General features: G+C 46.7%; 1 protein-coding gene across 1 annotated transcript in view; it reads right to left on the bottom strand.

Moving 5' to 3' along the window:
- Positions 1 to 19,047: 19,047 nt before the first annotated feature.
- UMPS (uridine monophosphate synthetase) overlaps positions 19,048 to 24,975 on the bottom strand; it is a 45,557-nt gene continuing 39,629 nt past the window's right edge. The window contains exon 6 of the mRNA XM_068975154.1: positions 19,048 to 19,565. Coding sequence (XP_068831255.1) covers positions 19,396 to 19,565 — 170 coding nt within the window. The 3' untranslated portion in view covers positions 19,048 to 19,395. The remainder of the gene's footprint in view (positions 19,566 to 24,975) is intronic.

The raw sequence follows: 24,975 nt of genomic DNA, 5'->3' as shown, positions 1-24,975 counted from the left end.
GAAGTCCCCGGCAGGGACACCACACAAGCCAGTCCGATACTCCAGACCAGGGCTTGTTCTACAGAGCTCCATGCAGTAGTCCATTTGTGGGGGGAGGGGGGCACTCCAGGGAGGGCTGAGCACATGTCTTTGGACATTCCTAACTCAGGTTCAGAACTGTGAAGATCGCCCCTCTGGCTTCTTTCCCATTTCCCAGGTGTTAGGCTGCAAATTGTGCAGATGAAGAAGGGTCAAGCTGTGGCTTCCACATAAAGTGACTTCTTGCACATTATAACAAGTTTCCTATCAGCTGTCCTTCCTGAAGGGCCCTTTAAGGCCTCTCTCTTTCCATATCTGAATCAAATTATCTGACCCTGTCCCCTGTTTATAGATAAGGAAACTGATCGCTGGAGAAGGGATGGGGCTTTCCCACTAATGACAAGCTGGTACAAAGAGCAGGCCTCACAAGAAAAGGTACCTGCTCCTTTTTGCAACGCTTCTTTCACTAATCACTTAGCTGCTGCTGGCATCACTTCAAGGCTGTTGGGCTTTCATTCCAGACTCATCTGTTCTCAGCCTTGGACCAAATTCCCTGTACTTCATTTCGGCAAACGCTAAGACAAATGCCTATTAGTAAACAGCTATATTTGTTACCTGGGGCAAATAGGAACGGATCCTGTGTTTCCTTTGCCTTGTGTAATTAGGAGGAAACCTTGCAACTTGGTGAGACTGCCTTAAATCCTTTTTGGAATAAAGCCAGATGTAGGTAAATATACAAAATAGACACAGGGTGGTTTTGTGACTTTTCCAAACTGAGAAAAATACGATTTCAGAAGAAACGTTGGATTTCTCATTTGACTGTGGGTTTCCTGAAGACACGGTTAACTTGTTCAAAGTCTGATTTTCTACCAGGCGGTTCTGTAAGGGCACAGCGTTCTTGAGCCAGGGACAGAAAGGATGAATTGCTGCAGGCTTCCACCTGATGTGGGAGTTCGGGCTATTTCCTCGGTGACACCAGATGGCTGCTGCTCACAGTGCCCTGCTGCCCCCTGCTGGAGGCTCTGGGGACAGCTGTTCAGAGACCTGACGAGATTCTGACCCATGTGTGATCCCCTTCCTTTCTTTTGGTGATTTGGCCAGGTCCTCACCGCCTCCTTTACCACAGATAATGGAGCAGGAGCTGAGGGTGCTCTGACCTTTGCTCTGCCAAGCTCTCTCAAACTGAGGGCCCATTGTTGCTGGGCTGTGGAAGCACTCAGGTGAGAGTGAGCTGCAAAAGGACCTGCCGCTGTGTGGCCACCGGCGCGCCTGCAAGGACCACATACCTGGTGGCCTCTGGAAAATTACTGTTATCTGTTTGGACAGGTAATTAGTAACGGGTTTGTTGGAAGAGTGAGGGGTGGCTATTTACCTTTGTAATCAATCCTTGTTGACTTAATACAGATTCCAAATGGTACTTTATTCATTTTTAACAAGTTTTCTAATTGCAAAAGTAGTACATGGAAAAAATAAAAAAGAGATCAGAAAGAAAGTAAAAATCTTTTACAATCACAGCACACAGAGGCAACAACTCTTATCCTTTTTGTGGACAACATCTCAGTCTTTTCTCCCGTGCGTGTATGTGTGATTTTAACCAAATCTGAATTATGCCGTCACTTTTCAAGAGGACTGGGGATTCTCATTCCACTTGGTTGACTAGTACTTAATCTTTACAGTAACTAACAGCTGCCTCTCCTGAGGTGATAGTTTTTTAAACTTGCTTAATCAGGTTCAAAGCTGGCGGTGATTATCCTGAAACTCGTGGGATGAATTTCAGGTAACAGCAAACAGGTGGGGAGATCAGCGGGGCGGAGAGACGGTCCTTTTTTCTGTTCACATGACATCTCTTAATTGAATTGCTCCTCCCTCTCTGGAGGGCTCTCTTCGTGTGGGGCTCCTGTTGCTTCTGAGAAGGGCAGCCTGGCGAGCTCAGCTTCCTCGGGCCTTTGTGACTGGCTGGGGTGGGGCAGTGGAGCGGAGGAGGACAGCTGCATGGAGGACACTCAGGAGGAGGTAAGAGCCTCTGAAGCATCCTTTTGGATGTGTGGGGCCTGTTTGGGAGTCTTTCTGGCTGCAGCTGACGGCATGCCTGGATAGGGGGCTCAGAAGGCTTGGTGAGGTCTCTCCTGAGCTGACTTCTGTTTGCACCCAGCTCGGGATCCAGGCTTCCCAGGAAGAACATGGTTCCGTTCTGACCCTCAGAGAAGGATGTAAGGAAGGCAGGACAATGAGGGAGACACTTGAGCAGGGGTGGTGCTGGGAAGGGAGAGCTCGTCTTTCTCAGCCCCCAGGGCTCCTCCCACTGAGCTTGTGGCTTTAGGGGTGGTCACTGCCCAGCCGGCCCCAGCTGACAGCGCCACCTCCGGGACAGGCTGGTGATGTGTCTCAGTGAGACAGATGGTCCTCATGTCCAGTTTGTGTCTCTGGAGTTCAGTGCTGGGACGTTCGAACCCTCCTTTTGTCATATCATGGGAATGTATAATCTAACTTCAGTGTCTGGAATTTTTGCTTTTGGTTGTAATTGGTATCTTGATCGTCAAGAGGCTGGGAACTAAATGCCAGGAAATGGAACCTACCTCCAATTCTTACTGAGATCTCTGTTTTCTCCAATGAACCCCACCCCCTCCATGACCCCCTCAATCCTTGCCTGTCTCCGTTTCCACACACGCTTTCTGATCCTTCCGATGTCCTGCTCTGTAGTGCTTCATTTTAAGTGGCCTTGAATTCTTGTTGCAAACAGGCAAGCTCTAAGCTGTAGGTAACCATAGGGATGTGTGCTGCGGTGACCTCGAAAGGAGTTCTTGGTCATATTGTGTTGGGGACACTTTTGGTGTTCTAGTGAACCTTTATTGGAATAAGGCTAATACATGTGTAAACAGGGGTCATACTAAAAAGACCTGTTTATCAGGGCAGCTGGTTACTATTTACTTCAGAAACCCCTTGGAGTACTCATCAATTACAGCCTCATTGGTTCTACCTGCATCGAATATCAAATGCCTGCAGCGAAAAGCAGCCTCTCTCCACGTGACCCTCACAGCAGTCACACCTGGTGTTCAGGGAGGGTATTTCCCGTCTTCCTAAGGAGCGAGTTGAGACCAGTCACTCTGGGAGAGGGTTGGCACGTGAGACCCCACCTCTAATTTGAAGCCTTCTCCTCTGTGTTCATCTGGGCAAGCAGGGCTGTCAGTTCTTATCTCAGAACTCTGCTGCGTGACCAGAAGGCACACATGTCTCCTGAAATTAAGTGAGTGTGGGTGGAGAGACTATGTCCCTTCCCCTCCCTCTTAGGTCTTTTTCTCCCGTCTCCATCTCATCCGCAATCTCGGGTACATGTGTGTTCACCAAAAATCAAGGTGCTTTTTCTATTTAAAACTTGAGGGAAGATGACAGCTGACACACACTTCATGATTCCTACCGAGTTCAGCACCAAAAGTTCAGCAGTTTAAAGACTTTTCCATGGAGATGACCATAGGTTGGTGCAGACGCTGGTTCAGGGCTCACCTCCCTGCTGGTTCAGCCAGCCCAGTGGGAATAGAATATTTGTATGAGCGGTTGTGTGTGCTGGTTGATATTCCCGTCCTCGCCTGTGTCCATACAACAGTATTTTTAAGAAACCTACAGTGAACAGAACACACCGTCAACTGAGGGTTGTGGGTTGCACCCCATGTGAGGATACCACGTGGGCAGCAGAGCTGGGCAGAGGTCCCAGGAGAGACGGGGAAGCCAGGGCTGCCTGCCTGCCTGCCAAATGTCCCTGAGGGCTTGTTCCTGCTCAAGCCTCAGGGACTATAGGCTTGAGGTGGGAGACATCCCCTGACAGACCCAGAGAAGAAAGCAACAGGGAGGGAGGGAGAGGGGAACGCTCCGGCCCAAAAGGAGACCATGGGCTTGGGGAAGTCAGGGCAGCAGGATGTGGAGGGTGAGAGTGGAAGAGGAAGTTATAAAAGAGGAAGGAGACCAGAGACATGAGGCTGTTTTTCCCTGAGCTAGTCTTTTTTTTGGCTGCGCTGGGCCTTCGTTGGTGTGTGGGCTCTTCTCCGGTTGCGGCGATCGGGGGCGGCTAGCTGTGGCGCACGGGCCTCTCCCTGCAGGGGCCTCTCCTGTTGCTGAGCGCAGACTCGCGGGTGCACAGGCTCAGTAGGTGTGGCTCGTAGGCTCTAGAGCCTGGGCTTAGCAGTGGTGCCCGTGGGCTTCGTTCCTCCGCTGCATGTGGAATCTTCTGGACCGGGGGAAGACCTGCACTGGCAGGTGGATTCTTACCCACCGAATCACCAGGGAAGTCCTCCCTGAGCAAATTCTATGAGGTCATCATTCAAGTGTGCAAAAAGCATTATTTTTAAAAAACTCGTCACCTCTACTTCAAGTGTCTGTTCAAGTGATGGGAGAAAACAAAGCCACTAAGTAAAGAGGGAGTGTCTTGTGAAGCACGGTCGTCCCAGGGTCTCCCGAGCCCCAGCCTGCAGGCTCAGTGCAGCAGCATGACGCTGGAGGCAGGTCCACAGAGCCGTCTGCGCACATGATGCCTGCTAAGAGGTCACTGCCCTCATCAGGACCACGTTCCTGCATGGCGATGGAGAGAGCCTTCAGGTCCACCAGTCCTGTGACTCAGTTAACTTCCAGGCCCTTTTCAGGGAAATGCGGCTTCTCCCTCACATTATCTGGAGCCACAGGCTGCCTCAGGCTCTGCCCCAGCCACACCTGGCCTCCAGGTCCACTGCCTAGCTCCGTGCCGGGGTTTCTGGCATCGCTGCTCTCCTGGGCCCCTCCTGGAAAGCGAGGCCCAGAGCTCCTCTGCTGTCTGCGTGTCGATTTCCCTCCCTCCCTGCCTGGAGTGGGGCGTCTGTGGCACAGCCTCCCCCAGGATCTGACTGTGCCCACCCCTCCACCTTCTGTTCCTCTCCCCAGGTCAGAACACTCCTCCCCACTCCCTTGGTGGGAAGGGGAGAGGCAAACGTTCTTCCAGACCAGTCCTTCTGCCAAGACCTTGAACTTTAAAAGTTAAAAAAATATTCTAATTGTTTTGTTTCTCTTTGTATTTCCATTGTGGCATTACTTTCCTGTGGCTCAGAGGCCAAGTGTGGGCTTGGAAGGGCTGTGGAGAAAACAGACTGTGGAGCAAAAAACAAAATCACTTGATAATTCATACAAGGCCGGATTATGAACTTTAAATGCCCTAAGCCCTAAAAAAGATATGGCACCTCATGTTCTATAATCTAAAATAAAAGCAGTATTTAATAAGACAACAGCTACTATTAAATAAAGAACCCCGAGGAGTCCTGATTTGCACCTCCCCCTTTTTAAAAAAATGCCAGATTCCTTCAAAACACGTGTTTCAGTATCCTTGCTTCCTGGGCCTCTCAGCCTGTGCCTCAGTCAGGCGATGGTGTGCCCCAGCACTGATGGCACATATCATATCCGTCTGCTAAGGGGGGGAGGAAGCAAATGGCAGAGTCCATGGGTGACACACCGACTGATGCTGGTCTCTCTGCTGAAGCACAGTAGGCACGCGAGAGCCAAGCAGCTGTTTGTCTTGGAGCGGTCACTGACAGCAGCCGAAGGTGAAGGCTGAAGGCAGGCAGGAAGCCTGAGTCTTGGTGGAATCAAGTTTTTGTCTTCCTGGTGGCCAGGCTAGATGTGGGGGAGCTGCAGCACACTGTTGACTGTGTTAGTCAGCTATCGCTGCACAACCACCTCCGAGCCCCAAATTCCATGGCGCACAGCATGCGCATTTATTGCATACTCACAGGCGTGCGGACCGCGTGAGGCCCGTGGGCATCAGGCTGTGGAAGGCTGGTATGGGCTCTGCTCCGTTTTTGTTCTCCTGGCGTGTGTGGGCTACTCAGGGATGTTCTTCTCATCGTGGTGGCAGACATGAAGGGGTGGGTGGAGGAAATGCGAGTCTAGGCTCAGAACTGGGACCCTGCCCCCTTCCCCCACATGCCATTGGCCAGAGAAGGTTACACAGCTGAGCCCACCAGTGGGGTGTGGAAATACTCTCCACCTCAAATGGGAGGAACTGATGAGTCATAAGGGAAAGTGCGTGGATTCAGGGGGGAAGGATGGGGATATCAGTAGCGCTGTCCCTTGTCTTGGCACTTACTGTTGAATCTTGGTAGCAGTGAAGCATGTGTCTCTGAGTTGTGACTGATGGTGTTACTGACCAAGGTTGTTTGGCCTCCTTAATCAATAGAAAGTGATCAGAGGCGAGGCAAGAATTTCAGGCAAGGCTTTACTGGGGGCCTCTGCTGTCGCGGAGGGAGCAAGAACAAACAAGTGGGGAGTGAGCTTGTTGCTTATATGGGATGAAGGTAGGGGTGTGTCCAGGGGGTTGGGTCAGAGAGCTGCTGTTCAGTCACTCAGTTGTGTGCGACTTTTTATGACTCCATGGAATGCAGCACACCAGGCTTCCCTATCCTTCACCATCTCCCGGAGTTTACTGAAACTCATGTCCATTGAGTCAGTGATGCCATCCAATCATCTTATCCTCTGCCACCCCCTTTTTCTCCGGCCTTTGATCTTTCCTAGCATCAGTGTCTTTTCCAATGAGTCAGCTCTTTGTATCAGGTGACCAAAGTATTAGAGCTTCAGCATCAGTCCTTCCAGTGAATATTCAGGGTTGATTTCCTTTAGGATTGATTGGTTTGATCTCCTTGCTGTCCAAGGGACTTTCAAGAGTCTTCTCCAGCACCACAGTTAAAAAGCATCAGTTCTTTGGTGTTCAGCCTTCTTTATGGTACAACTCTCACACCCACATATGACTACTGGAAAAACCATACCTTTGACTAGATGGACCTTTGTTGGCAAAGTGATGTCCCTGCTTTTTAATGTGCTGTCTAGGTTTGTCATAGTTTCTCTTCCAAGGAGGAAGCATCTTTTAAGAATACACAGAAAAACTGTACCAAAAAATATCTTAATGACCCAGATAACCACAATGGTGTAGTTACTCACCTAGAGCCAGACATCCTGGAGTGTGAAGCCAAGTGGGCCTTAGGAAGCATTACTATGAACAAAGCTATTGGAGGTGGTGGAATTCCAGCTGAGCTATTTAAAATCTTAAAAGATGATGCTGTGAAAGTGCTGCACTCAATATGCCAGCAAATTTGGAAAACTCAGCAATGGTTTTATAGGACTGGAAAAGATGAGTTTTCATTTCAGTTCCAAAAAAGCCCACCCCTTTGTGGTGGTATGTGGGGCATGCACAGTACCCTGCTTTTGAGCTCCTGCTTTTGCTCCAGGCTCTTCAAAAGTGGAAGTTGGTTTTTTGGAGTCTCTTTGTATCTTTTGTCCATAAATTTTGCCCCAGCTTCACGTTTGTCATGCTTAGTTGTTCAGTCATGTCTGACCCTTTGTGACCCCGTGGACTGTAGCCCACCAGGCTCCTCTGTCCATGGGGATTCTCCAGGCAAGCACACTGGAGTGGGTTGCCATGCCCTCCTCCAGGGGATCTTCCCCACCCAGAGACTGAATCCAGGTCTCCCACATTGCAGGCGGATTCTTTACTGTCTGAGCCACCAGGAAGCACCATGCATGCAGTTGTTTTTAGTCCCATATGGTTTCTTTGTATTTTGTTGCTCAGGGAGAAGTGTGTCCGGGTGCAAGCATTGCGGCCCTGCAGCAAAGGGTCCCAGGCTGTCTCATTCCTGCCTGAGAGACTTCCACACACTTATTCTTAGGGGCTAAGGAGCTGAAGGTCTCTTCTGAAACTTCTGCTGGACAGAGGCTGCAGTCCCTAGCTTGCCCTAGAGGTGTAGAAGTCCCTTACTTAACTGTTCCAGGGACCTCTAGGGAACTGAATCATTTTCTTCTGTAATGGACTGAATTCCTTGAGCCATCATGATCCTTACTTCAAACTACTGGAACCTGAAAGATGCAAACTTAACCAAAAGGTTAAACAAGGGCTAAAAAGAACAACAATAGCCGTTAAAGAGCCTAGAAAGGGAAGGAGCCAGGTGAATTTTGGGCTTCCTTAGCTGTTGACCAGACAAAGCTATTAATAAAATTGTCTGCCAAAATTATGAAGCCACTCTGTCTGAGCATATATTTCCTTAACATTAACTTTCATCTGTCCTGTCCCATTGATCCAAATGCAGCAGGAAGTATTAGTTATTGTGCAAACTCTGCTTTGTTCTGCCAGAAGGCAGTCAAGGGCAGGATGACTGTCAAGAACCACATCATCCAAGGAAACAGGAGAGGTCCCGGGTCCCATTAAGGCTTCAACTAGGAGCCAGCCCACTACGTCATTTTACTTGTCTGTTGTTGGTGCCTGCCTTTTGAATAGGTGTCTCAGGCCTTTCACTGGCTCACAGGTATACTGTTCTTCTGTTGTGATTCAAGGGGTTTCTGGAGGTAAAAGCTTTAGTCTGGACAAATGTGCACAGCTAGATATCCCTTGCGGAGAAGGGCATGGCAACCCACTCCAGTATTCTTGCCTAGAGAACCCCATGGATGAGGGGGCCTGATGGGCTGCTGTCCACGGGATCACACAGAGTCGGCCGTGACTGAAGCGACTTAGCAGCAGCAGCAGCAGCAGATATCCCTTGCAGTTTGACAGCAGTGGGGGTGGTTAAAAGTACTTTATAGAGACCCTTCCACTTTGGCAATAGCTAATCTTCAGGAGACCCCTCTTTCTAGGTTTAAAGAACTTGGTCCCTGGGTTTATTTGTGCAGAAACAGCTCCTTCTCTGTAGTTTAGTGGGAGCTGGAAGTGTTTTGTGGGCATAGTCCTAGACTGCCTTCTGAACTTGTCCTAGATTAATAATATATCTCAGGGCCTGATTCACGTCCTCACCCAGTAGAATGGCAGTAGTAAGACAAGGTCTCAGGCCACTCCTGGGGGTGACATGGACTCTGAGGAGTGCAATAGGAAGCAAGTTGGTCCAGGGTTCAAGTTTCTTGGCAGAGGTTTGCTAAGGTTTTCTTTAAAGTATGGTTCATTTTCTCTATTTTCCCTGAGGACTAGAGATGTCAAGAGGTTTGTGGCTCATAGTCTATCCCTAGGACCGTTGTGAGGCCCCGTGTGATTTTTGCTATAAGAGAAGACCCGCTATCACTCTGGAGGGACTTTGGAAGTCCAAACTGAGGAATTATTATCTTTTAAAAGGGACTTGCCAGGGCTTTCCTGGTGGCTCAGTGGTAAAGAATCCACCTGCCAATGCAGGAGACACAGCTTCAATCCCTGATCTGGGAAGATCCCACGTGCCTTGGAGAAACTAAGCCTGTGTACCACAACTACTGAGCCTGTACTCTAGAGCCACAGCTGCTGAAGCCTGTGCGCCCAGAGCCTGTGCTCTGCAACGAGAAAAGCTGCCACAATGAGAAGGCCGCCCGCCACCACTAGAGTAGTCCTCGCTCTCCACAACTGAAGTCCACGCAGCAACCAAGACCCAGCACAGCCAAAAAGAAATGAATAATTTTTTTTTTAAAGGGACTTACTAACTTCCATAGCTTTTTCAAGTGAGGTGGGGAAGGCTTCAACCTATTCTGTGGAAGTATCAACAAACGCCAGAAGATATCTATGTACGGGTTGTGGGGGCATGTGAATGAAATCTAACTGCCAATTTTCCCCCAGATGTGTCCCTTGGCATTCAATTGCCCTGACTTACAAAGAGCAGATTGGATAGGTCTGCGGGTTATTACAGGCACATGAATCATAGGAAGCATTACTTGTTTTTACTGTTCTTTTAAGCCCCTTCCCTTCTCTTCCCTTAAGCTTTTTGCATCAAGTTCCATAGTGCGTCCCTCCCATAGTGGCTGGCATCATGTAAGCTCTTAGTGAATTTCCATTGTTGAGTTTCAGGGATTAGAACCTTATCCTTCTTTTTATACCAACCTGTGCTTCTCTTCTCATAACCCCATTTTTACCATTTTCTTTTTCCTGTGGGAAATACTAGGGAAGGCCAGGGAGTTCAGGGGGACCAGTCACTAGAGCTATAACTTGTTCAGGTTCCTGCAAATTGCCTGTTTTGCAGTTTGATCACCTTTGCTATTGCCTTGGCTCACAAAAGATCCATCCCTCTGATACATCCCACTGTAGGGTTACAGAAGCTACACTGCTTCTAAAACAGCCAGATCCAAATCTTTGTGTTTCATGGGGGAATTTTTAGCAGTTAACATTCCTCTTTATTTCCAAATGGCAGCATGAATCTGTAACACGTGATAAGAGTCAGTAAAAATATTTAGAGTCAGTAAAAATATTTAGAGTCACATTTAGAGTCAGTAAAAATATTTAATTTCTTATCTTTCCCTAATGGCTAAGTTCCCATTAGTGCAATTAGTTCAGCCTTCTGGGCTGATGTCTAGGTTGCCAGGCCCTTGGCTTCTATGACCTCATCTAGGCTAACTATCACCCCACTCCAGTACTCTTGCCTGGAAAATCCCATGGATGGAGGAGCCTGGTAGGCTGCAGTCCATGGGGTCGCAAAGAGTCGGACACGACTGAGTGACTTCACTTTCACTTTTCACTTTCATGCATTGGAGAAGGAAATGGCAACCCACTCCAGTGTTCTTGCCTGGAGAATCCCAGGGACGGAGGAGCCTGATTGGCTGCAGTCTATGGGGTCACACAGAGTCGGACACGACTGAAGTGACTTAGCAGCAGCAGCAGCAGCAGCAGGCTAACTATGGCATACTCTTGCCTTTTGGGTTCCCATTTCTACAAAACTGCACCCATCATTAAACGATTTGACCTCAAGGCTGTCAGGAGGCTCATCTAGAAGACCAGACCTGCTGGAGTAAGTTTGTTCTAGGGCCTCCATACAGGTCTCCTCTCTCGACTGCTGGAAGCAGAGTTGCTGGGTCAGGATCTTGCACACTTTCAAGGTAATGTTGGGGGTGTCCATCAGGAAGGCCTGATACCTTATTAACCTTCTTCCAGTCAACCAATGATGCTTTGACTTCCAGCCCAGATTGTACCTGATTACGGGTAAGCACATCTGAGTGTTGTCCCAGGGTGAGTGTGGAAGCCTCGTTAACCAACAGGGTCGTGGCTGCTACTACACACAAGCAGCTTGGCCCGCGCAGGGCCACTGAGCCCAGTTGTTTTGGAAAGTAAGGCAGTGGCCACTGTCTGGTCCCAGCTATGGGGCCGGGACCCCTAGTGCTCTCCCTGTCCTATTGTGAGTGTATCGCGTCATGGGCTTGTCCAGATCTGGAAGCCCCAGTGCTGGTGCTCTGCTCAGCTCAGTCTTTAGTCTCAAAGGCCCACTGTGATCTTCATTCCATCACAGTTGTTCATTTCTCCTCCTTTTAAAGCCTCATGCGGGTTTTGCTCTGAGGCCATAATTTAGAATCCAGATAAAACAGCCAGCTTTCCCAAGAAAGCCTCGGAGCTGCCTCTCTGCGGTTGGAGATGGTACTGCACTAATGCTGTTTTTTGATCAATGGCCAGGGCTCGTGCTTCTGGGATCAAAACAAATCCTAAATGTTGAACCCCCTGCTGTGAGATCTGAGCCTTGGTTTGAGAGACTTTCTATTCCCTTTTATACCAGAAAATTTAGGACCTTAAGAGTATTTTGACCTAAATCTTGTTTGGTCTCACTACTTATCAATAAATCTCAATAGATTATAGCAGAGTTCCCTGGCTAATGGATTTCCAGAAACATGGGAACTGTCTTGAAAACCCTCTGGAATCCCTGTCCAGAATATTGGATAGCCTCCAGGGTGTCAGGGTCCCTCCATTCAAAGGCAAAAAGGTATTGAAAGTGAAGTCGCAGGGGAACATAGAAAATGCATCGTTGAGGACCAAAACAGAAGTACTGGGTGCTCCCTGGCACTTGGAGGAGGAGGGTGAATGGGTTTGGCACCTGTGGGTGAATAGGGATGACTGGCTCATTTACTGCTTTAAGTCTTGCACAAACTGATACTCCTGTTAGGCTTGTAAACAGGGAGGATCGAGGTGTCACAAGGGAATTGGCAGGATGGAATGAGTCGGTGTTTTAGGAATTTGCTGAATGGCAGTTGGACTCCCCTCAGGGCCTCAGGCTTCTAAAGGGTATTTTCTGTTCCAGGGGTATTTTTCCCGAGGTCCTGACCTTACTTTTATTAGGGGATCTTATCTTGCCCTTCCAAAGTATCTCAAACTGCAGGGTCTACTTGTTCTCTGACTTCTTGGGGAATATTTTGATGCCCAGTAGGTAGGTCATCGGGGTTACTAATAGATGCGTTCTCAGTTCAGGTGCTTTACCTCCTTGGACTTCACCCTGCCCTAAGAATATACTAGTTCCTAACTTATCTAGCAGACCTCTCCCAAGGAGGGGGACAGGGCGTTCCGGCATATACAAAAAGGCATGAGTAATAAAGGACCCAACTCCTCAGGCAAGGAAGAGATGTGAATCGCCCTCCCTTTGGCTGCCCGCCAACTCCTGTCACAGTACAGTCCATGGATGGAGAGGGGGCTGGCTGGTCAGAACAGAGCAGGCACCTCCAGTGTCTACAGGAAATTCAGTTCTTCTGCCTGCCGCATCGAGGGTGACCTGAAGCTCCCCTGGGATAATGAGGATGGATCGAGTGGAATCTGGAGCTGGCGCCACTTGGGCCCTATCAGTTGGTGTTCGAGAATCTCCCATCCAAGGGATTCACAAGGAACTGGGGCCAGTCAGGGTTGCCCCTCGGGCATCCTGCAGGAGGGCGCTCAGGCCATTCCCCTTCCAGTGGCCCCCTTTCCGACAAAGACGCACAATGGTTCTGGCCCAGGCAGCTCCTTGGTAGTCTGTCCTGCCTACTCAGCCCCCCAGGGTGCTCTCGAGGTGGTGGGTGAATCAGAGCAGCCAGAAACTGTTTCATTAGCCTCTTATCCTTATTGTCCATTAAGTCTTGGTTGTTGCAGACTTTGAAGGCCGCCTCTACCAAGGCTGACAGTGGGGTTTGAGGTCTCATTGAGGCCCCTCAAGCTTCTGTAATTTCCTCTGGATACCTGGAGTAGCTCGGTGGTAAAATGCATGGCCAATAGAGTCCTCCCTTTGGCAGACTCGGGGTCTGTATTGGTGTCTGTCCTGAACGCCTCTTTCACCCAGCTGAGGAAGACTGCCGGGCTTTCACTTTCTTTCTGTGTAACCTCTCAGACCTCATCATAGTTTACAGGCTTCGCCATGTGCCTTTTCATTCTTTCTGATACACAAGTAATGTCTCACCCTAGCCTGTCCTTACACAGTCCTCTGGTCCCAGTGTGAGTCATGTTGTGGGACTGCATCCCCAGCTGCCTGATGAGTTGGGTGGTGTGGATTGGTGGCCAGGAGGCCATCTGTTACCTGGCCTTTGTGAGTATACTCTCCTTTTCATCCCTGGTGCAACAATGGGCCAAAATAACCATGATGTCCTGCCAGGTGAGAGAGAATGCCTGACAAATTCATCCCTAAACTTGTCAGGGTTCTCTGAGAACCTCGCAAACCTCTCCTTACAGATGAACCCAGCTAAGTTTAAGATCTCTCTTTGGGATGTTCTAGGGGCTACTTGAAGCACCCCAAAGTTAACTGCAAGTCAAGAGAATTTCAATTAGATTATAAAAAAAAATTCCACACAGTGGTTTTATTTTTTATTATTTTTTAAAATAGGAACATTTGGCTGTGCCGGTTCTTAGCTGCAGCACACGGGTCTTCAATCTGCATTGCAACACGCAGGATCTTTCGTTGCGGCTGACCAGATTGGCCAGTTTCCTGGCCAGAGATTGAAACTGGGTCCCGGCATTGGGAGTGCAGAATCTTAGCCACTGGACCACCTGGGCAGTCCTTCAGTTAGAATGTGATATTTGGGAAGGCTGTCAAAATTTTTTAAAAGTTTCAAAACACCTGGTCAGGTAGGAACTAGGTTTCTGTGAAACAATACTTATTCATTGAGCTAAGGTGGGGGAAAAAGACAAAAGTAAATACAGATCACATAAAGGCACAGGAACTCAAACAACCTGTTATCAAAAGCAGCATTCCAGGACAGCGCTGTTCTCTTAGGAGAGAAACCACACCCAGTCTTGCATCAGCCTACTCATAATAAATCCATTTTCCTCATTAAATTTAATCCGACCTTTGAAAACTCTGACCACATACAAAATTGTTTTCTCAATGCTCCTCTTCCACAAACCCGCAACTTTCTACAGCCATACTTTGTCCCTTGTTCTTTCCCCATTCAGAACAGCCAGCTCTAGGACAAAATCACCCTTTTCCCTTTCAACAAAATAAATTTGCATTCCTCATACCTTCTGAAAACACACACCCTACTTCCTAAAGCAACCATGAACTGTCCTCTATTAGCATACGTCTCAAGGTGGCTCCAGCATTAGTTTCTCTCACAGGAAGACAAAGTAGGTAAATTTAGAATAGACCCGCTTAGCAGTTAATGTTCCAATATTTTGTCTTATTTGAAATGATCTGGATATTCAGGGAATTCCTGTAGTTTATTTTTAAATTTATCAAAATTTGGACTGTTTTACATGGGTGTTTCCAAGACATAATCATTCCCGTACAGTTTACCAAATCCAACACATGGGACTCTCACCCACAAGTACAGCAGTATATGGAAGGAAATCTGCTGCTTCAGCCCGTTCCCAGCGGACTTTTCTTGGTGGCAGGAACATAGAGGGGAGAATCAGACTTCGAGCCACTACACGATATGAGGTTTAAACCTCTATCACTCTCATAAATCTTTGGTCAAGGAGAGCCCGCTGGACCAAGGTCTACCCGGTGTGAGGCGAGCCTCTCCCACCTCTGCTTGTCACCAGCAAGGGAGCCATTACTGCCGAGAGAGCAGGTCTCACAAGCTGAGGAGCGATGCTGTAGCTGCCGACGGCCTCAGAAGCATGGGACAGAGGGAGGAGGGGACAGAGGGAAGACACAGAAGTAGAGAGATTTCAGGAAAGGGAAAAAGGACAGAGGGACGGGCAAGTGTTGCCTGGATGAGGGCAGGAGGCCAGACTCACCGAGCACGGTGACACTGGAAGAGGAGGTTCAGTTGGTCACTTGTCACCCTTGGAGAAGCTGCGTTCAGTGTTTCCAGAGGTGCCCGGATCCTCTCCCCAGAAGGGGACAAGCCCCACGTTGGGCACCACAAAATATGTTACCAGCTAGGGTTCTTGACCTCCTGAATCCATAGAAATTAATCAGAGGCCAGACGAGAAATTCAGGCAAGGCTTTATTGAGGTCCCTGCTGCAGCAGGGGCAAGGGAGAACAATCAGCAGGTTCTCTTGCTTGCTTGCTTCTGGGTGGAGTGGGGACGGGGGTGAGCTTGTTCCTTATATGGGATGAGGGTAGGCGTGTGTCCAGGGGTTGGGCTGGAGGGCTGGTTTGCCCACCCCTTAGGTGGTATTGTGTGCAGGGGCCATGCGCAGCTCCCTGCTTTTGCTCCTGACCCCCTATTTTTTTGCTCCAGGCTTTTCAAAAGTGGCAGGTGGGCTTTTTGGTCCTTTTGTATCTTTTGTCCAGAATTTGCCCAAGCTGCACATGCGCTCAACCCCATAGTTTCTTTATATTTTGTTGTTTGAGGAGAGATGTGTCTGGGTGCTGATATTGTAGCACTGCAGCAAAGGGTCCCAGGTCTCAGCCCGTCGCAGTGGAAGCAAGGACTAGCTGTGTCTCAGGATGGTATGGAAGTAAAGACTAGCTGTGTCTCAGGATGGTATGGAAGTACCTTTGAACCTTTAGTAAGTTACTTAATGACTGGGATGATGTATATCGGGTTCACTCCGTGTTCAATAAATTGACTCTCTTCAACCCCATGGACTATACAGTCCATAGAATTCTCCAGGCCAGAATACTGCAGTGGGTAGCCTTTCCCTTCTCCAGGGGATCTTCCCAACCCAGGTCTCCCACATTGCAGGTGGATTCTTTACCTTCTGAGTCACCAGGGAAGCCCAGTCGTTTTCCAGTGGGCTTCAATTTTATCTGTGAAATGGGGTGATCAAATTAGATGACCTCTAAAGAGCTCTCAAACTCAAGTTTCCTAAGATTCTGGGATATATATAGTCACTGCATCAGTGGGTGACTGGTCCCAATATTGCCAGATTCCTCCCCTGCCCACCTGTGCACTCCCAGCCTCCCTCAGTGAGCCTTTTCATGAATCAGAGCACTGAGGTGCACCATGAATGCTCACAGCCAGGCTGCCACAACTGGATGGATCACCTGGCTGGGCTCAGGATTCCTGGTTGTGATGGGCCTTTCTCAAGCCCAGTTGATTCCCTCCCTTTGCAAGGGATTATTCCTCTAGATACATATAAAATTTTCCATCCTTGAAATTCAGTCATATTGACAGGATGTGCCCAGGCATATACCTTTGTCCATAACACCCGCCTAGAACTTAGTGGGCCCTTTGCTTCTGCAGATGCCAAGTGTTTTCATAACTGTGGAAACTTTCCTAAATTATAATTACTTCCTGTCCTTACATTGTCTTTTCTTCTTTATATTCATGAATCTGTTCTCTAAGCCTCTCATCTACTCCCTCATTATTTCCATTTCTTTGTCCCTTTGTTTTGAATTTTGGTATATCTTCCACTTGACCTTCCTGCCCAGAGATGTAGTTCTCAATATCATACCATCTTGAAACTTTTCCACCTAATTTTCACATTCAAATCAAGGCAGAAATCTTCATTTCAGCGACCCCCACCCTGCACCAGGGCCCCCCAACACACAGAAATTGTCATCCTCTTCTTGTTATCCTGTAGTGGGTCTGCTTCCTGTGGCAGCCCCCCTTCCCCTGAAGGCCGTATGCTCACTTTCATTCAGAAGCACTTGCTGGGCCTGCTCCAGTTACCGCACTGAGAAGGTGAAATCCCTGCGCTCTTAGAGCTTACACCTATCACAGGTGGTTCTCTTTGCTTTCCTCCCCTGGTTGCTGGATTTCCTCAGGTACTTTCTTTCGTCCCCTTTCACCACCCCCACCCCCCAGCCAGCACTTGACCCTCATGTAGCAGCAGTCCTATCATTGGTAGGAGGCCCACAGACTGCATCTATGGGCCAGCACTGCGGTGACCAGAACGGGCTGTCGGAAACCTCAGCTCCTCTCAAGCAAAGGCCATCCAGATGGTGCTCTGATGCGCGCACACACGAGCATGCATCCTAGGCCTGAGCCTCCCCACTCTTGCTCCTGTGTCCACCCACCTCAAAGGAGACAGTAACCCGTACCTGTCCTCCTCTCTCGCGATCCTGGCAGACTGTGGTGGTGCTTCTGGGCCTTGCCTGCGTGAACCCAGCAGCATTAGGTTCAGAAGGTGAGTGTGAGCTATGTGTCCTCAGGCTGCCATCGGCACCGTCCGGTGCCCGCTTTCCAGAGACTGGTGACGGTCCACATCAGCATGGGTGAGAGTGAGCTGGGTCTGAGCCCTGGGCCTGTGTTGCTCACAAGTGGGTTGTGAAGTGTCTGTACGCCTATAGCTCTAACCTGAGGAGAGGACCAGGGTTCTGAGGCTCCTGCAGCACACACATCCGCTGCCCTTGGCTGTACTGATCACCTGGAGTGGAGGAAGAGGCCAGTACTCATACCGCCCACTCCCATCATTCACAGATGTTGTCCTGGGCGCCCTGTGAGGACTGTCCCCACATTCTTCACTACTGCCAGGTGTTCTCAATACTCCTTGACCACAAAAGGGCTGAACTGTCAAAAATGCCTCGAAAATACTTCTAGGCTGAAGAGCCCCCTCACAGGTCCTGGACAGCCAAATTCTTCTTTGTCTTAGTCAATCTGTGCTTCAAAGTTTTATGATTCCAGAATGTCTACGCTGGGCTTAGTCTTGAGAAACATCAAAATCACCTGATGTATCTGTTACAAATGCAGATTTCCAGGCCTCATCTCCTGTCTGCTAAAACCATCTCTGATGGCGGGGCCCAGGTCGTTCTTTATGCTCCTGAATTCCCTTCATTACCCCTGAGAAGGGCCCTGAGTGAACTTCAGTACCAGAACTGCTTACGGCAGGAGTGGGTTTCTCAGCAGGAGGTGGAGACCCCAAGACCGTCTTATTGCAGAAGAAAAATGTGACGAACCAGGGCGGTGATGCTCTAGTGTGCTCCCTGCACCTGCATTAGCATTGCCAGAGAACATGTTAGAAGTGCAGACTTTCATGTCCTGTCCTAGAACTACCCAGAGTCAGAAACACTGGCGCTGGGCCAGCATCTGGCTGAATGAGATTCTGTGTGATTCTGATGTGTGCTGCAGTGCAAGAATCTCAGCGCATCACTGCAAAGGCCTCTCAGCCTAGAGGTCACCAAGACTTTGAAGACAATTCCTAACTTTCAGCTCCTCCAGAGTAGCCCCGAGGTCACACCTCTTCCATTTCCTTCCAACCTTATTCTGTGACCATTTCCCTTTCCCAGAGGGGACTTCTCTGGAGCTGCAGCACCTCGGCCTGAAGCTGAACTGGACTTTAGGGCAGAGGCGATTAAGATTAGACTCTAAGATAAGCCTTAAATGGGGCCATTTCAAAATGATCATCTGAGCCCACATCCTTCACTCCCCTCTAAGATGCTTCCTGAACAGACCAATTTCTTTGGAGAACAGGGATCATCCAGAAACTGAGAATTTCTAGGAAAAAGTGCAGTTGTGGCCAGAATAAGAGGGCTGCCTAACTGCCGCATGTGTGAGGAAAGGTGGATGTGCTCAGCCCCACCACTGTGGAAACCCAAGGTAGTTGTCACTACCAACTTCAACTCTGTTGCTGGGCTCCTTTCTATTTCTGAATCTGAAGGCTAACATCCCTTTCTAGCAATGCCCTTTGGGACAATCACGTGGGATCTTCTGACAAACTTCCAAGTGAAACCTGAGCCCTCTTGACACTGTTGTCTTTTGAAATAAATGAAAGAGCAGCTGCTCCATTTGTAATAGAGAAGCCATCTCCATGTTGAAATGAAAGCCAGACACAGGCTTCAGGGGCTCATCTCCTGCTTCCCCAGCAGGCCCTCTCCAGTGAGTGAGCGGTAGCAGTGCTGGGAGCTAGCACCATTTAGACACCTGGACTATTACTTTTAGGCAGAATGGCTAAAATTTACATATTATTAGGGTACCACATTAGACAGAATAAAGGGCACAGAAATGTACTGGTTTTAGGCTCTTTATGACATAAAATTTCTGTCTCACGGCAGTTAAAAGAATCAAAAGGTCTGACCTGGAGATGGTGTGGGGCGGGGAGGCGGGGGGCACAGTCCTCAAATGTGACATTCTAACAGAATAGGGTTTGATTGCCTAACCAACATCAGTCTCAGTAAAAGAAATCTTGAACTGATTATAGTGACAGGGCAGTGATCATAAGTCACTAAATATTTCCTGTAGACTGTGGTAACTCCAGTTCCACATAGGACCCGTGGAAAAATCCAAGCAGGATTAAAGGCTGCTTATTGCTTCAAGCCAGTAGCATCTTAGGAGTCCATGTGTCTATCTTCAGGGCCACCCCAAAAGCATATCCAAGGGGCTCAAACAGCAAGTCTACTCAAGTAAGCTTCCCAAGCAGCTTTTCTGTACATCTCGGCTGCTTCCAGATGATTAGCTGATGATATTATGCCCCGGCCCACAATGATGATATCGGAGCCCCGTTTGCTGATGACTTCTTGTGGGCTGTGGTACTGCTGGCCGAGATTATCACCTACAAACACACAGAAGTCTGTTTAATACAGAAAATGAAAAAAACCTGAAACGTCACCTTTCTGAGAAGTATCTAACCTGATTTAAATAGGAATATGCTCTTGTTCACCATGCCCCTTCTACACAGCAACTGAATAAAGGCAGATGAAGAGACTCTTAAACTGGCCAGAGACCTCCACAATGGAAACATGCTCACCAATTCCTTTTTGATGTCTAATTTTAGAGCATTTACACTTTAACAGTATCCAAAAAAAAAAAAATTATTTTGCCCTAAAAGGTTCAATGCTAAATACAATGCAATAAAAATTACCTCACAATTGAAGACTATTTATTTTTTAAGACTATTTAGTATACATTTTAGAATCACGGTGCCACGCTGTTGCAAAAGTCCTCATAAGGCATCTGCCCTGGCCGTCACCACGTGCGTGAAGCTTTCCCTGCAACTCTAACCAAATGCTTAGATTATGTACAGATCCTAATTCTTAATTCCGGCCTTTTTTTTTTAAGAAATTTTTTTCACTGAAGTGTAACTGACACATGATATTAGTTTCAGGTGTACATCATGATTCAGTATTTGGATACATTATACATTATGAATGTACTTGGAAACACTCAGTATTTGGATACATCATCACAGTAAGTCTAGTTAACACCTGTTACCTTATATAACCACAGAATTTTTTTTTCTTGTGGTAAGAACTTTTAAGATTTACAACTTTCAAACAGCAACAAGTTTGGCAAGCTGTACATTACATCCTCATGACTTACTCTGTAACTTCAAGTCTCTACCCTTTGACTCCCTTCATCCATTCCATCCATCCCACCCTACAACTCTGGGAGCAACCAATCTGTTTTGTCTATGAGCTTGTTCTTTTGGTTCTTAGCTTACATATGTAAGGGATCATACACAGTATTCGTCTCTCACTTAGCATAGTACCCTCAAGGGTATCCATCCATTCTGTCACAGCTCCTAAGTTTCTTTTGTAATAGCTGGGCGATACTCCACTGCGTGTATATACTGCATCTTCTCCGTCTGCTCACCCAGCTAAGGGCACTTAGCTGGTTTCCCTGTCTTGGCTGTGGTAACTATTGCTGTGAACATGGGGGTGCAGATATTTCTTCGAGTCGGGGTTTTTGTTTTCTTTGGATAAATACCCAGAAGTGGAGCTGCTGGATCATATGGTCTTTCTATTTTTAATTTTTTGAGGAACCTCCATACTGTTTTCCATAGGAGCTGCACCAATTTACATTCTCACATACAGTGCATGAGAGTTCCCTTTTCTCCACATCCTCACCAACACTTGTTATTTCTTGTGATAGTGGGCATCCTTATTTTGTTTCTGATCATAGAGAAAAAGCTTTGATAGTAGTCATTCTAACAAGTGGGAGGTGGTATCTCATTGTGGTTTTGCTTTGCATTTTCCTGATGATTAGTGATGCTGAGCATCTTTTTATGCATTTTTTGGCCATTTGTATTCTTTTTGAAAACTGTCTATTCAGATCCTTTGCCAATTTAAAAAATATTTACCTATTGTTTATTTTTATTTATTTGGCTGTGCTGGGTCTTGGTTGGGGCATGTGGGATCTTTAGTTGGGACATGTGGGATCTAGTTCCCTGACCAGGGATCAAACCTGGGCCCCCTGCTTTGGGAGTATGCAGTCTTGGCCACTGGACCACCGGGGAAATCCCCTTTGCCAATTTTTTAATCTGATTGTTCTGTCGTTTTTATTGAGCTGTATGAATTCTTTACGTTTGTACACTAACCCCTTATCAGACATATGATTTGGAAATATGTTCTATCATTCAGTAAGTGAAAGTGTTAGTTGCTCAGTCGTATCCAACTCTTTGTGACCCCAAGGACTATAGCCTGCCAGGCTATTCTGTCCAAGGGATTCTCCAGGCAAGAATATGGAATGGATTGCCATTTCCTTCTCCAGAGGATCTTCCCAACCCAGGGATCAAACCCAGGTCTCTTGCACTGCAGGCAAACTCTTAACCATCTGAGCCACCAGGGAACAATCATTCAGTAAGTCGCCTTTCTATTTTGCTGGTTTCCTTTGCCTTGTGGAAGCTTTCAAGTTTGATGAAGTCCCACTTGTTCATTTCTGCTTTTGTTGTTTTGGAGTCAGATTTTTAAAAAATCATTGAGGAGACTGATGTAGCGATGATTACCACATATGTTTTATTCTAGTAACTGTATGGTTCCAGATTTTACACTCATGGCTTTAATCCATTTTGAATTAAGCTTTGTGTATGGTATAAGACAGTGGTCCAGTTTCATTCTTTTGCATGTGGCTAATCAGTCTTCCCAACACCACTTTATTGAAGAGGCTGTCCTATCCCCACTGTATATTCTTGGCTCTTTTCAAAAATTAATTGACCATGTATGTGTGGGTTAATTTCTGGGCTATTTTGTTCCATTGATCTAGGTATCTGTTTTTATGTTTTGTAATATAATTTGAAATCAGGGAGTGTGATGCTTCCAGTTTTATTATTCTTTCTCCAGACTGCTTTGGCTATTTGATGCCTTTTGTGATTCCAAAGAAATTTTAGGACTCTGTTCTATTTCTGTGAAAACTGCTATTGGACTGTTAGTAGGGATTACACTGAATCTGTAGTTTGCTTTGGGTAATTCAGACATCTTTACAAGATTCTTCTAGTATATGAGCATGAAATATCTTTCCATTTCTTTGTGTGCTCATTGTCCTTAAAAAATGATTCTGTCTTATGGTTTTTAGTGTACAGGCCTTTCACCTCCTTGGTTAAATTTACTTGTAGGTATTTTTTCTGATGCAGGTGTAAACAGGATTGTTTTCTTAATTTCTGATTGTTAGTGTATAAAAATACAACAGGTTTTTGACTTTGTATCCTGTAACTTAAGTGAATCTGTGTATTAGTTCTAACAGCTTTTTGAGTCTGCGGGGCTTCTATATATAGTAATATGTCTTCTAAAAATAGTGACAGCTGCACTACTTCCTTTACAATTCAGATACTTTTTGTTATACTTTTTCTTGATTAATTTCTCTTAGTAGGATCTCCAAAACTAACTTGAATAAAAGTGGCAAAAGTGGGCACTGCTGTTGTGTTTTTGATTTTAGAGGAAAACCTTTCACCTTTTTTGGTATGATGTTGGCTGTGGTCTTACTTATGTTAAGTTCTCGCTATAGCCACTTTGTTAAGAGTCTTTCTCATAAATGGATGTTGAATTTTGTCAAATACTTTTCCTGCATCTACTGAGTCTCTATTCTTCCTTCTGTTGTTTTCTTCCACTTGCATACGAGTTTCTTTAGTGGTATGCTTAGATTCCTTTCTCTTCATCTTCTGCTTGTCTGCTACAGGACTGTGCTTTCCATGTGGTTTATTATATATTCTATTTTCAGTTGATAAGTTTGACTACATTCTAAATCTCTACATGTTCATTCCCTCCACAAAGTTTTATGTTTTTCATGCCACATTTTACATCTTTTTGTCTTATATGTTCTTTAGCTATTAATTCTATAGTTGTAATTATTTTCACTACTTTTGACTCAACCTTTTAAGTGGTTGATCCACTGCTGCTGCTAAGTCGCTTCAGTTGTGTCCGACTCTGTGCAACCTCATAGACGGCAGCCCACCAGGCTCCCCCGTCCCTGGGATTCTCCAGGCAAGAACACTGGAGTGGGTTGCCATTTCCTTCTCCAATGCATTAAAGTGAAAAGCGAAAGTGAAGTTGCTCAGTCGTGTCTGACTCTTAGCAACCCCATGGACTGCAGCCTACCAGGCTCCTCTGTCCATGGGATTTTGCAGGCAAGAGTACTGGAGAGGGGTGCGATTGCCTTCTCTGGGTTGATGCACTCACTACCTTGACTATATATTTGCTTTTTCAGTGAAACATTCTTTCCTAAGTTTTCTTGTTACTAATTAGCACCCTTTCTTTTCAGCCTAAAGAAGTCCTTTTAACATTTCTTGTAAAGCCAGTGTAGCTATGCTTGAACTCATTCAGACTTGCTAATCTGGAAAACTCTTCAATTCTGAGTAACTCTGCCAGGGAGAGTTCTTTGTTACAAGCTTTTTTTCCTTCACACTTCTGCTACATTATGCCACTGCTTTCTGATCTGCAAAGTTTCTGCTGAAAAATCTGCTGACAGTCTCATGGTGGGGGTCATGTGTATATAAGAAGTTTTTCTCTTGCTGCTTATAAGATTCTCTCCTTATCTTTAGCTTTTGGTGTTTTTAATTATAATATGTCTTGATGTGGGTCTCTTTGGGCTCATCTCATCTGGAACACTGGGCTTTCTGCGTCTGGATGTCCATTTCCTTCCCTCGAATAGGGAAGTTTTCAGCCATTATTTCATCACGTAAGTTTCTAGCCTTTTCTCTATCTTTTCTTCTTGGGACTCCGATTATGAGAACGTCAGTCTGCCTGACGCGTCCCGTAAGTCTTTTAAGCTATCTTTACTTTTTCCTTGTTTGGTTTCTGTCGTGACTGGGTAAGTTCCACTGCCTTTTCCTCAAGTTCCTTTGCTCCACCTAGTCTCCTACTGAACCACTCTACGGTATTTTCAGTTATGCTACTGTGTTCCTCAGCTCTGTGACTAGGATGTCCCACCTCTATTGAAGAGGAGTTTGGGAAGCATCTTTATGACCATTACTTTGAACTCATCATTAGGTAAATTACTTATCTCCATTTCATTAGGGTTTTTTCCCCTGAGGCTTTTATCGTGTTCTTTCACTTGGAACACATGCCTCTGTTTCTTCATTCTGCTTTTCTCTGGGTTGGTTTCTATGCATTAGATGAAACACTTGTCTCCCCCAGTCTTGAAGGAATAGCCTCATGTAGGAGATGAACCTTGTCATTCAACCCTTCCCTAGGTCCTGGTTGTTTCTTAGATCTTCTGATTGTCAAAGCAGCCTATTATATTTGTAATAGCTCCAGGTAACTGAGGGTGTGCCAAGACTTATCAGCGTCCCAGAGAGAAGGGGGTCCCAGTTAAGCACCTAGATTCATTCTCTGATTGCCACGGCTAGGACCTTCAAATCTATGTTGAATAAAAGTGGCAAGAGTGGACATCCCTGCCTTGTTCCCAACCTTAGAGGAAATGCTTTCAGCTTTTCACCGCTGTGATTTTGTCATACATGGCCTTTAACATGCTGAAGTAGTTCCCTCTATGCCCACTTTCTGGAGAGTCTTCATCATAAAGCTTTTTCTGCATCTATTGAGATGATCATATGGTTTTCATTCTCAGTTTGTTGAGGTGTCACATTACAGATTGATTTGTGGATACTGAAAAACCCTTGCATCCCTGGAATAAATCCCACTTGGTCGTGGTGTATGATCCTTTTAATATATGGTTGGGTTCAGTTTGCTAGTATTTTGTTAAAGATTTTTGTGCCTATATTCATTGGGATTGCTAAGTCACTTCAGTCATGT

This window comes from Capricornis sumatraensis, chromosome 1 (genome assembly GCF_032405125.1).
Source record: "Capricornis sumatraensis isolate serow.1 chromosome 1, serow.2, whole genome shotgun sequence".
Classification (NCBI taxonomy): Eukaryota; Metazoa; Chordata; class Mammalia; order Artiodactyla; family Bovidae; genus Capricornis; species Capricornis sumatraensis.
The sequence above is the reverse complement of the archived record's forward strand: the minus strand, read 5'-3'. Positions and strand labels throughout refer to the sequence as shown.